The 14,281-nt window shown below is 48.3% G+C and overlaps 1 protein-coding gene across 1 annotated transcript in view; it reads left to right on the top strand.

Moving 5' to 3' along the window:
* Positions 1 to 13,929, top strand: part of LOC137319579 (cohesin subunit SA-3-like) — a gene marked incomplete at both ends in the record, with an annotated part of 45,716 nt that extends 31,787 nt beyond the window's left edge. The window contains 3 exons of the mRNA XM_067981675.1: positions 3,944 to 4,054; positions 13,041 to 13,137; positions 13,853 to 13,929. Of these exons, the coding sequence (XP_067837776.1) occupies positions 3,944 to 4,054; positions 13,041 to 13,137; positions 13,853 to 13,929 (285 nt within the window). The remainder of the gene's footprint in view (positions 1 to 3,943; positions 4,055 to 13,040; positions 13,138 to 13,852) is intronic.
* Positions 13,930 to 14,281: the final 352 nt, after the last annotated feature.

The raw sequence follows: 14,281 nt of genomic DNA on the forward strand, positions 1-14,281 counted from the left end.
CTGATATAGACTGGGTTAATAATAATGATATAAGGGGCAAAGAGGGGCAGGAATTTCTGAAGTGTGTTCAGGAAAACTTTCTTGATCAGTTCCGGCCCAACGAGGAAGGAGACATTGCTGGATCTGATTCCGAGGAATGAGGTGGGTCAAGTGGAGCAAGTGTCACTGGGGGAACATTTAGGGAACAGCGATCACAGTATCTTAAGGTTTAGATTAGCGACGGAAAAGGACAAGGAACAATCAAGTAAAAATATTTAACTGGAGGAGGGCCAATTTCAGTGGATTGAGAACAGATCTGGCCCGGATAAATTGTAATCAAAGATTGTCAGGAAAACTAATTGAACAGTGGGCGGCCTTTAAAGAGGAGCTGGTTCGGGAACAGTCTAGGTACATTCCCACGAGGGGGAAAGGTCGGGCAACTAAAGCCAGAGCTCCCTGGATGATGAAAGAGATAGAGAGTAAAATGAAACACAAAAAAGGGGGGCGTATGACAGATGTCAGGTTGATAACACAAGTGAGAACCAGGCAGAATGTAGAAAGTTCAGAGGAGAAGTGAAAAAGGAAATAAGAGGGGCAAAGAGAGAGTATGAGAATAGACTGGGGGCTAAAGTAACAGGGAATCCAAAAATCTTCTATCGGCATGTAAATAGTAAATAGGTAGTAAGAGGAGGGGTGGGGCCCATTAGGGACCAAAAATGAGACTACACATTTAGGCAGAGGGGATGGCCGAGGTACTAAATGAGTACTTTGCATCTGTCTTTACCATGGAAGGAGATGCTGCCAGAGTCTCAGTAAAAGAGGACGTAGTTGAGATACTGGATGGGCTAAAAATTGTTAGAGGAGGTACAAGAAAGGCTGACTGTACTTAAAGTAGATCAGTCACCCGGTCCGGATGGGATGCATCCTAGGTTGCTGAGGGAAGTAAGGGTGGAAATTGCAGAGTTACTGGCCATAATCTTCTAATCCTCCTTAGATACAGGGGTGGTGCCAGAGGACTGGAGAATTGCAAATGTTACACCCTTGTTTAAAAAAGGGTGTAAGGATAAACCCAGCAACTACAGGCCAGTCAGTTTAACCTCGGTGGTGGGGAAGGTTTTAGAAACGATAATCCGGGACAGAATTACTGATCACTGGGACGAGTGTGGATTAATAAAGGAAAGTCAGCACGGATTTGTTAAAGGCAAATCGTGTTTAACTAACCTGATAGAGTTTTTTGATGAGGTAACAGAGAGGGTCGATGAGGGCAGTGCGGTTGATGTGTATACGGACTTTCAAAAGGCGTTTGATAAAGTGCCGCATAATCGGCTTCTCATCAAAGTTGAAGCCCATGGAATAAAGGGGGCAGTGGCAGCATGGATACAAAATGGGCTCAGTCACAGGAAGCAGAGAGTAGTGGTGAACGGTTGTTTTTCGGACTGGAGGGAGGTGTACAGTGGTGTTCCCCAGGGGTCGGTGCTGGGACTGCTGTTTTTTATATATATATAATAAATTTGCAGATGACACAAAGCTTGGAATGTGGAAATTTAACAGAGTGAAGTGCGAAGTGATCCATTTTGGCAGGAAGAACGAGGAGAGGCAATACAACCTAAATAGTCCAATTCTAAATGGGGTACAGGAACAGAGCGATCTGGGGGTGTATGTGCACAAATCGTTGAAGGTGGCAGGGCAGGTTGAGATAGCGGTTAAAAAAGCATACGGGATCCTGGGCTTTATAAATAGAGGCAGAGAGTACAAAAGCAAGGAGGTTATGTTGAACCTTTATAAAACACTGGTTCGGCCACAATGGGAGTATTGTGTCTAACTCTGAGAGGGTGCAGAAAAGATTTACTGGAATGATTCCAGGGATGAATGACTTCAGTTACGTGGAGAGACTGGAGAAGCTGGGATTATTCTCCTTGGAATAGAGACGGTTGTGAGGAGATTTGATCGAGGTATTCAAAATCATGAAGGGTCTGGACAGAGTAGAGAGAGAGAAACTGTTCCCATTGGCGGAAGGGCCGAGAACCAGAGGACATAGATTTAAGGAGATTGGCAAAAGAAGCAAAAGCAACATGGGGATGTACTTTTTCGCAGCAAGTCGTGATGATCTGGAAAGGAGGTGGAAGCAGATTCATAGAATCATAGAAAGGTTACAGCACTGAAGGAGGCCATTCTGCCCATCGAGTCTGTGCTGGCTCGATGCAAGAACAATCCAGCTAGTCCCACTTCCCCGCCCTATCCCCGGAGCCCTGCAAATTTCTTCCTTTCAAGTACTTATCCAGTTCCCTTTCAAAAGCCATGATTGAATCTGCCTCCACCACCCCCTCGGGCAGTGCATTCCAGATCCTCACCACTCACTGTGTAAAAAAAGGTTTTTCCTCAGGTCACCTTTGGTTCTTTTGCCAATCACCTTAAATCTGTGTCCTCTGGTTCTTGACCCTTCCACCAATGGGAACAGTTTCTCTCGATCTACTCTGTCCAGACCCTTCATGATTTTGAATACCTCGATCAAATCTCCTCACAACCGTCTCTGTTCCAAGGAGAACAACCCCAGCTTCTCCAGTCTATCCACGTAACTAAAGACCCTCATCCCTGGAATCATTCTAGTAAATCTCTCCTGCACCCTCTCTAAGGCCTTCACATCTTTCCTAAAGTGCCCTCAACCTGCCCGGCCACCTTCAACGATTTGTGCACATATACCCCCAGATCTCTCTGTTCCTGTACCCCTTTTAGAATTGTGCCCTCTAGTTTATATTGCGCCTCCTAATTCTTCATATTGAAATGTATCACCTTGCATTTTTCTGCATTAAATTCCATCTGCCACGTGTCCGCCCATTCCACCAGCCTGTCTATATCCTCTTGAAGTCTATCACTATCCTCCTCACTGTTCACTGCACTTCCAAGTTTTGTGTCATTTGCAAAATTTGGAAATTTAATATATATCAAGAAAAGCAGTGGTCCCAGCACCGACCCCTGGGGAACACCACTGTACACCTCCCTCCAGTCCGAAAAACAACCGTTCACCACTACTCTTTGTTTCCTGTCACTGAGCCAATTCTGTGTCAATGCTGCTACTGCCCCTTTTATTCCATGGGCTGCAATCTTGACGAGCCGATTATGTGGCATTTTATCAAATGCCTTTTTGAAACTCCATATTCACCACATCAACTGTATTGCCCTCATCGACCCTCTCTGTTACCTCATCAAAAGACTCTACCAATTTAGTTCACACGATTTGCCTTCAACAAATCCGTGCTGGCTTTCCCCAATCAATCCACACTTGTCCGAGTGACTGTTAATTCTGTCCCAGATTATCGTTTCTAAAAGTTTCCCCACCACCGAGGTTAAACTGACTGGCCTGTAGTTGCCGGGTTTATCTTTACACCCTTTTTTGAACAAGAGTGTAACATTTGCAATTCTCCAGTCCTCTGGCACCACCCCCGTATCTACAGATGTTTGTAAAATTATGGCCAGTACCTCTGCAATTTCCACCCTTCAATCGTGGCTTTCAAAAAGGAATTGGACGAATACTTGAAGGGAAAAAATTTACAGGGCGACGGGGGAAGAGCGGGGGATTGGGACTGACTGGATTCCTCTTATAAAGAGCCATCATGGGCTCGATGGACTGAATGGTCTCCTGGTGTGTAACTATTCTATGATTCTAAGCAGTAATGGAAGAAATACAGGAGTGTGGTCAGACAGCTTGGTTTTCATAGGATCAAAGGAACTTAGAGCAAAGGCTGAGCTCTGTCGACCGCCTTTGCCCCACATCTTTATCCCTCCTCCCCGCCCACCCACCCCCCCCCCCCCACTTTGGGTCAACCCATTCCCCCCGCAACCCCCCTCGCATTGAGTCATATTGAAGCTCGATGAGCAACGAGCCACGTTTGGAGTTTGTGAGGGAAAGTGGTGGGTGACTGATGCTGTGTTGGCGATGGCTCTCCTGATCTCACTCTGTTTCCAGTCCTTGAGGAAACAGAGGCAGGCACCGGAGGAGAAAGGACCTGCTCGAGGACATCAGAAGGAAATCAGTAACCTGTTCGAGGCTGTGAAACTGGCAAAGAGTGCCATGCAGGTCAGTGTTTGGGTTCGTGGTGTTATGTGGAGATGAGTGTGGGAAAGAGGGGTTTGCTCAAGTGTGGCTTCTAAAAGGGAGCGTCACGAAAGCCCTGTGGGGGCAGTAAGGGTGCATGTGAGTGAGTACACTAACACTGTACATGTAACAGACGGTGTGAGTGAGTGAGTACACTAACACTGTACGTGCAACAGACGGTGTGTGTGTGTGAGTACACTAACACTGTACGTGCAACAGACGGTGTGTGTGTGTGAGTACACTAACACTGTACGTGCAACAGACGGTGTGTGTGAGTGAGTACACTAACACTACGTGCAACAGACGGTGTGTGTGTGTACACTAACACTGTACGTGCAACAGACGGTGTGTGTGAGTGAGTACACTAACACTGCTGTACGTGCAACAGGCGGTGTGAGTGAGTGAGTACACTAACACTGCTGTACGTGTAACAGACGGTGTGTGTGAGTGAGTACATTAACACTGCTGTACGTGTAACAGACGGTGTGTGTGTACACTAACACTACGTGCAACAGACGGTGTGTGTGTGTGAGTACACTAACACTACGTGCAACAGACGGTGTGTGAGTGAGTACACTAACACTACGTGCAACAGACGGTGTGTGTGTACACTAACACTGTACGTGCAACAGACGGTGTGTGTGAGTGAGTACACTAACACTGCTGTACGTGCAACAGGCGGTGTGAGTGAGTGTACATTAACACTGCTGTACGTGTAACAGACGGTGTGTGTGAGTGAGTACACTAACACTGCTGTACGTGTAACAGACGGTGTGTGTGTGTACACTAACACTACGTGCAACAGACGGTGTGTGTGAGTGAGTACACTAACACTGCTGTACGTGTAACAGACGGTGTGTGTGAGTACACTGACACTGCTGTACGTGTAACAGACGGTGTGTGAGTGAGTACACTAACACTGCTGTACGTGTAACAGACGGTGTGTGTGTGAGTACACTAACACTGTACGTGTAACAGACGGTGTGAGTGAGTGAGTACACTAACACTGTACGTGTAACAGACGGTGTGTGTGAGTGAGTACACGAACACTACGTGCAACAGACGGTGTGTGTGTGTACACTAACACTGTACGTGCAACAGACGGTGTGTGTGAGTGAGTACACTAACACTGCTGTACGTGCAACAGGCGGTGAGTGAGTGAGTACATTAACACTGCTGTACGTGTAACAGACGGTGTGTATGAGTGAGTACACTAACACTGCTGTACGTGTAACAGACGTGTGTGTGTGTACACTAACACTACGTGCAACAGACGGTGTGTGTGAGTCAGTACACTAACACTGTACGTGCAACAGACGGTGTGTGTGAGTGAGTACACTAACACTGCTGTACATAAGAACATAAGAACATAAGAAATTGGAGCAGGAGTAGGCCAATCGGCCCCTCGAGCCTGCTCCGCCATTCAACAAGATCATGGCTGATCTGATCCCAACCACAAATCTAAAGAACACAATAAGTCGGAGCAGGACCCGGCCACATAGCCCCTGGGCCCTCTCCGCCACCCACAGACCGATCCGAACTCAGCTTCATGTCCAATTTCCTGCCCGCTCCCCATAACCCCTAATTCCCTTTACTTCTAGGAAACTGTCTATTTCTGTTTTAAATTTATCTAATGATGTAGCTTCCACAGCTTCCTGGGGCAGCAAATTCCACAGACCTACCACCCTCTGAGTGAAGAAGTTTCTCCTCATCTCAGTTTTGAAAGAGCAGCCCCTTATTCTAAGATTATGCCCCCTAGTTCTAGTTTCACCCATCTTTGGGAACATCCTTACTGCATCCACCCGATCAAGACCCTTCACAATCTTATATGTTTCAATAAGATCGCCTCTCATTCTTCTGAACTCCAATGAGTAGAGTCCCAATCTACTCAACCTCTCCTCATATGTCCGCCCCCTCATCCCCGGGATTAACCGAGTGAACCTTCTTTGTACTGCCTCGAGAGCAAGTATGTCTTTTCTTAAGTATGGAGACCAAAACTGTATGCAGTATTCCAGGTGCGGTCTCACCAATACCTTATATAACTGCAGCAATACCTCCTTGTTTTTATATTCTATCCCCCGAGCAATAAAAGCCAACATTCCGTTGGCTTTCTTGATCACCTGCTGCACCTGCATACCAACTTTTTGATTTTCTTGCACTAGGACCCCCAGATCCCTTTGTACTGCAGTACTTTCCAGTCTCTCGCCATTAAGAAAATAACTTGCTCTCTGATTTTTCATGCCAAAGTGCATAACCTCACATTTTCCAATATTATATTGCATCTGCCAAATCTCCGCCCACTCACCCAGCCTGTCTATATCCCCTTGCAGGTTTTTTATGTCCTCCTCACTCTCTACTTTCCCTCCCATCTTTGTATCATCTGCAAATTTTGATATGTTGCACTCGGTCCCCTCCTCCAAATCGTTAATATAGATTGTAAAGAGTTGGGGACCCAGCACCGACCCCTGTGGAACACCACTGGTTACTGGTTGCCAGTCCGAAAATGAACCATTTATCCCAACTCTCTGCTTCCTGTTTGATAACCAATCCTCCACCCATGCCAGAATATTACCCCCAATCCCGTGATTTTTTATCTTAAGTAATAATCTTTTATGTGGCACCTTGTCGAATGCCTTCTGGAAGTCTAAATACACTACATCCACTGGTTCCCCTTTATCCACCCTATACGTTATATCCTCGAAGAACTCAAGCAAATTTGTCAGACATGACTTCCCCTTCATAAAGCCATGCTGACTTTGTCCTATTAAATTATGCTTATCTAAATGTTCCGTACGTGTAACAGACGGTGTGTGTGAGTACACTGACACTGCTGTACGTGTAACAGACGGTGTGTGAGTGAGTACACTAACACTGCTGTACGTGTAACAGACGGTGTGTGTGTGAGTACACTAACACTACGTGTAACAGACGGTGTGAGTGAGTGAGTACACTAACACTGTACGTGTAACAGACGGTGTGTGTGAGTGAGTACACGAACACTACGTGCAACAGACGGTGTGTGTGTGTACACTAACACTGTACGTGCAACAGACGGTGTGTGTGAGTGAGTACACTAACACTGCTGTACGTGCAACAGGCGGTGAGTGAGTGAGTACATTAACACTGCTGTACGTGTAACAGACGGTGTGTATGAGTGAGTACACTAACACTGCTGTACGTGTAACAGACGTGTGTGTGTGTACACTAACACTACGTGTGTGTGTGTACACTAACACTACGTGCAACAGACGGTGTGTGTGAGTCAGTACACTAACACTGTACGTGCAACAGACGGTGTGTGTGAGTGAGTACACTAACACTGCTGTACGTGTAACAGACGGTGTGTGTGAGTACACTGACACTGCTGTACGTGTAACAGACGGTGTGTGTGTGTGTGAGTACACTAACACTGTACGTGTAACAGACGGTGTGAGTGAGTGAGTACACTAACACTGTACGTGTAACAGACGGTGTGTGTGTGTACACTAACACTGTACGTGCAACAGACGGTGTGTGTGAGTGAGTACACTAACACTGCTGTACGTGCAACAGGCGGTGTGAGTGAGTGAGTACACTAACACTGCTGTACGTGTAACAGACGGTGTGTGTGTGTACACTAACACTACGTGCAACAGACGGTGTGTGTGTGTGAGTACACTAACACTGTACGTGTAACAGACGGTGTGAGTGAGTGAGTACACTAACACTGTACGTGTAACAGACGGTGTGTGTGTGTACACTAACACTGTACGTGCAACAGACGGTGTGTGTGAGTGAGTACACTAACACTGCTGTACGTGCAACAGGCGGAGTGAGTGAGTACACTAACACTGCTGTACGTGTAACAGACGGTGTGTGTGAGTGAGTACACTAACACTGCTGTACGTGTAACAGACGGTGTGTGTGTGTACACTAACACTACGTGCAACAGACGGTGTGTGTGAGTGAGTACACTAACACTGCTGTCCGTGCAACAGGCGGTGTGAGTGAGTGAGTACATTAACACTGCTGTACGTGTAACAGACGGTGTGTGTGAGTGAGTACATTAACACTGCTGTACGTGTAACAGACGGTGTGTGTGTGTACACTAACACTACGTGCAACAGACGGTGTGTGTGTGTGAGTACACTAACACTGTACGTGCAACAGACGGTGTGTGTGAGTGAGTACACTAACACTACGTGCAACAGACGGTGTGTGTGTGTACACTAACACTGTACGTGCAACAGACGGTGTGTGTGAGTGAGTACACTAACACTGCTGTACGTGCAACAGGCGGTGTGAGTGAGTGAGTACACTAACACTGCTGTACGTGTAACAGACGGTGTGTGTGTGTACACTAACACTACGTGCAACAGACGGTGTGTGAGTGAGTACACTAACACTGTACGTGCAACAGACGGTGTGTGTGTGAGTACACTAACACTGCTGTACGTGTAACAGACGGTGTGTGTGAGTACACTGACACTGCTGTACGTGTAACAGACGGTGTGTGTGTGTGAGTACACTAACACTGTACGTGTAACAGACGGTGTGAGTGAGTGAGTACACTAACACTGCTGTACGTGTAACAGACGGTGTGTGTGAGTGAGTACACTAACACTGCTGTACGTGCAACAGACGGTGTATGTGTACACTAACACTGTACGTGTAACAGACGGTGTGAGTGAGTGAGTGCACTGACACTGCTGTACGTGTAACAGACGGTGTGTGAGAGTGAGTACACTAACACTGCTGTACGTGTAACAGACGGTGTGAGTGAGTACACTGACACTGCTGTACGTGTAACAGACGGTGTGTGTGAGTGAGTACACTAACACTGCTGTACGTGTAACAGACGGTGTGAGTGAGTGAGTACACTAACACTGCTGTACGTGTAACAGACGGTGTGTGTGAGTGAGTACACTAACACTGCTGTACGTGTAACAGACGGTGTGTGTGAGTGAGTACACTAACACTGTACGTGTAACAGACGGTGAGTGTGAGTGAGTACACTAACACTGCTGTACGTGTAACAGACGGTGTGAGTGAGTACACTAACACTGCTGTACGTGTAACAGACGGTGTGTGTGAGTGAGTACACTGACACTGCTGTACGTGTAACAGACGGTGTGAGTGAGTGAGTACACTAACACTGCTGTACGTGTAACAGACGGTGAGTGTGAGTGAGTACACTAACACTGCTGTACGTGCAACAGGCGGTGTGAGTGAGTGAGTACACTAACACTGCTGTACGTGTAACAGACGGTGAGTGTGAGTGAGTACACTGACACTGCTGTACGTGTAACAGACGGTGTGAGTGAGTACACTGACACTGCTGTACGTGTAACAGACGGTGTGTGTGTGTGAGTACACTAACACTGTACGTGTAACAGACGGTGTGAGTGAGTGAGTACACTAACACTGTACGTGTAACAGACGGTGTGAGTGAGTGAGTACACTAACACTGCTGTACGTGTAACAGACGGTGTGTGTGAGTGAGTACACTAACACTGCTGTACGTGCAACAGACGGTGTATGTGTACACTAACACTGTACGTGTAACAGACGGTGTGAGTGAGTGAGTGCACTGACACTGCTGTACGTGTAACAGACGGTGTGTGAGAGTGAGTACACTAACACTGCTGTACGTGTAACAGACGGTGTGAGTGAGTACACTGACACTGCTGTACGTGTAACAGACGGTGTGTGTGAGTGAGTACACTAACACTGCTGTACGTGTAACAGACGGTGTGAGTGAGTGAGTACACTAACACTGCTGTACGTGTAACAGACGGTGTGTGTGAGTGAGTACACTAACACTGCTGTACGTGTAACAGACGGTGTGTGTGAGTGAGTACACTAACACTGTACGTGTAACAGACGGTGAGTGTGAGTGAGTACACTAACACTGCTGTACGTGTAACAGACGGTGTGAGTGAGTACACTAACACTGCTGTACGTGTAACAGACGGTGTGTGTGAGTGAGTACACTAACACTGCTGTACGTGCAACAGGCGGAGTGAGTGAGTACACTAACACTGCTGTACGTGCAACAGACGGTGTGTGTGAGTGAGTACACTAACACTGCTGTACGTGCAACAGGCGGAGTGAGTGAGTACACTAACACTGCTGTACGTGTAACAGACGGTGTGTGTGAGTGAGTACACTAACACTGCTGTACGTGTAACAGACGGTGTGTGTGTGTACACTAACACTACGTGCAACAGACGGTGTGTGTGAGTGAGTACACTAACACTGTACGTGTAACAGACGGTGTGAGTGAGTGAGTACACTAACACTGTACGTGCAACAGGCGGAGTGAGTGAGTACACTAACACTGCTGTACGTGTAACAGACGGTGTGTGTGAGTGAGTACACTAACACTGCTGTACGTGTAACAGACGGTGTGTGTGTGTACACTAACACTACGTGCAACAGACGGTGTGTGTGAGTGAGTACACTAACACTGCTGTCCGTGCAACAGGCGGTGTGAGTGAGTGAGTACATTAACACTGCTGTACGTGTAACAGACGGTGTGTGTGAGTGAGTACATTAACACTGCTGTACGTGTAACAGACGGTGTGTGTGTGTACACTAACACTACGTGCAACAGACGGTGTGTGTGTGTGAGTACACTAACACTGTACGTGCAACAGACGGTGTGTGTGAGTGAGTACACTAACACTACGTGCAACAGACGGTGTGTGTGTGTGTACACTAACACTGTACGTGCAACAGACGGTGTGTGTGAGTGAGTACACTAACACTGCTGTACGTGCAACAGGCGGTGTGAGTGAGTGAGTACATTAACACTGCTGTACGTGCAACACAACGGTGTGTGTGTGTACACTAACACTACGTGCAACAGACGGTGTGTGTGTGAGTACACTAACACTGCTGTACGTGTAACAGACGGTGTGAGTGAGTACACTGACACTGCTGTACGTGTAACAGACGGTGTGTGTGAGTGAGTACACTAACACTGCTGTACGTGTAACAGACGGTGTGAGTGAGTACACTAACACTGCTGTACGTGTAACAGACGGTGTGTGTGAGTGAGTACACTAACACTGTACGTGTAACAGACGGTGAGTGTGAGTGAGTACACTAACACTGCTGTACGTGTAACAGACGGTGTGAGTGAGTACACTAACACTGCTGTACGTGTAACAGACGGTGAGTGTGAGTGAGTACACTGACACTGCTGTACGTGTAACAGACGGTGTGAGTGAGTGAGTACACTAACACTGCTGTACGTGTAACAGACGGTGAGTGTGAGTGAGTACACTAACACTGCTGTACGTGCAACAGGCGGTGTGAGTGAGTGAGTACACTAACACTGCTGTACGTGTAACAGACGGTGAGTGTGAGTGAGTACACTGACACTGCTGTACGTGTAACAGACGGTGTGAGTGAGTACACTGACACTGCTGTACGTGTAACAGACGGTGTGTGTGTGTGAGTACACTAACACTGTACGTGTAACAGACGGTGTGAGTGAGTGAGTACACTAACACTGTACGTGTAACAGACGGTGTGAGTGAGTGAGTACACTAACACTGCTGTACGTGTAACAGACGGTGTGTGTGAGTGAGTACACTAACACTGCTGTACGTGCAACAGACGGTGTATGTGTACACTAACACTGTACGTGTAACAGACGGTGTGAGTGAGTGAGTGCACTGACACTGCTGTACGTGTAACAGACGGTGTGTGAGAGTGAGTACACTAACACTGCTGTACGTGTAACAGACGGTGTGAGTGAGTACACTGACACTGCTGTACGTGTAACAGACGGTGTGTGTGAGTGAGTACACTAACACTGCTGTACGTGTAACAGACGGTGTGAGTGAGTGAGTACACTAACACTGCTGTACGTGTAACAGACGGTGTGTGTGAGTGAGTACACTAACACTGTACGTGTAACAGACGGTGAGTGTGAGTGAGTACACTAACACTGCTGTACGTGTAACAGACGGTGTGAGTGAGTGAGTACACTAACACTGCTGTACGTGTAACAGACGGTGTGTGTGAGTGAGTACACTAACACTGCTGTACGTGTAACAGACGGTGTGTGTGAGTGAGTACACTGACACTGCTGTACGTGTAACAGACGGTGTGAGTGAGTACACTAACACTGTACGTGTAACAGACGGTGTGAGTGAGTGAGTACACTAACACTGCTGTACGTGTAACAGACGGTGTGAGTGAGTGAGTACACTAACACTGCTGTACGTGTAACAGACGGTGAGTGTGAGTGAGTACACTGACACTGCTGTACGTGTAACAGACGGTGTGAGTGAGTACACTGACACTGCTGTACGTGTAACAGACGGTGTGTGTGAGTGAGTACACTAACACTGCTGTACGTGTAACAGACGGTGTGAGTGAGTGAGTACACTAACACTGCTGTACGTGTAACAGACGGTGTGAGTGAGTGAGTACACTAACACTGCTGTACGTGTAACAGACGGTGAGTGTGAGTGAGTACACTGACACTGCTGTACGTGTAACAGACGGTGTGAGTGAGTACACTGACACTGCTGTACGTGTAACAGACGGTGTGTGTGAGTGAGTACACTAACACTGCTGTACGTGTAACAGACGGTGTGTGTGAGTGAGTACACTAACACTGCTGTACGTGTAACAGACGGTGTGAGTGAGTGAGTACACTAACACTGCTGTACGTGTAACAGACGGTGTGTGTGAGTGAGTACACTAACACTGCTGTACGTGCAACAGACGGTGTGTGTGTGTGTACACTAACACTGTACGTGTAACAGACGGTGTGAGTGAGTGCGTACACTGACACTGCTGTACGTGTAACAGACGGTGTGAGTGAGTGCGTACACTGACACTGTTGTACGTGTAACAGACGGTGTGAGTGAGTGCGTACACTGACACTGCTGTACGTGTAACAGACGGTGTGTGTGAGTGAGTACACTAACACTGCTGTACGTGTAACTGAGGTCTGTCCCTCCAACAGACACTGGTCGATGAGTGGCTGGAGGTTTACAAACTGGACAGGGAGGCCGGCCTTCTCGAGCTTCTCAACTTCTTTATCCACTGCTGTGGGTGTAAAGGTAAAAGGGGGAGACCAGGGAGCACCATGGGGAGGGGGGTTGGAGGGTGGCGGGGGGGGGGGGGGTTGTGGGGGGAGGCGGGAGGGGAGGGGATCGGAGGGAGGCAGGGAGGGGGTTGGGGGGGGCGGTTGGAGGGAGGTCGGGGGTTGTTCGGAATGCTGAAAGGGTTAATTTCTGAGGCCGGGTTGCACAGACTGGGCTTGTTTTCCCTCGAGTCTCGAAGATTCAGGGGTGATCTAATCGAGGTGTTTAATATCATTAAAGGATTTGATGGGGTGGATGGAGAGACACTGTTTCCACTGGGGGGGGAGTCCAGGACAAGAAGACATCACCTTAAAATTAGAGCTCGGCCGTTCAGGGGTGATGTCAGGAAACACTTCCTCACCCACAGGAGAGTAAATCTTTCTCCCGCCCCCCCCCCCCCCCCGGGTTCTGGGGGTCAATTGGAGCTTCCCAGACTGAGATCGATGGATTTTTGTTGGGTCAGGGTATCGAGGGATGTGGACCAAAGGCGGGGCAATCGAGCTGAGGTGCAGATCAGCCGTCATATGATTGGCCTCCTCCTGCACTGTAAAATTCTGTGATTAATGGTGGAACAGGCTCGAGGGGCTGAGTGGCCTGCTCCTGTCCGGGATGGTGTGTCGCAGTCGGGGGAAGTATTTCTCGTCTCTCAGACATGTCTGGTCGTCATTCCATCACATTTCCTTCACTTCAGGCGTCGTTACCTCACAGATGTTCCAAAAGCTGCAGAATGCGGAGATAATCCGGAAGATGACGGAGGAGTTTGACGAGGTACGAAAGGGACACGCTGGGCATCCCGGGATCTGTGAGGGAGGTGGGATCTCCCGGGATCTGTGAGGGAGGTGGGATCTCACGGGGGATCTGTGAGGGAGGTGGGATCTCCCGGGATCTGTGAGGGAGGTGGGATCTCCCGGGATCTGTGAGGGAGGTGGGATCTCCCGGGATCTGTGAGGGAGGTGGGATCTCCCGGGATCTGTGAGGGAGGTGGGATCTCACGGGGGATCTGTGAGGGAGGTGGGATCTCACGGGGGATCTGTGAGGGAGGTGGGATCTCACGGGGGATCTGTGAGGGAGGCGGGATCTCACGGGGGATCTGTGAGGGAGGCGGGATCTCACGGGGGAT

The sequence above is a fragment of the Heptranchias perlo genome, unplaced genomic scaffold (genome assembly GCF_035084215.1).
Source record: "Heptranchias perlo isolate sHepPer1 unplaced genomic scaffold, sHepPer1.hap1 HAP1_SCAFFOLD_868, whole genome shotgun sequence".
In the NCBI taxonomy this organism is placed as follows: domain Eukaryota; kingdom Metazoa; phylum Chordata; class Chondrichthyes; order Hexanchiformes; family Hexanchidae; genus Heptranchias; species Heptranchias perlo.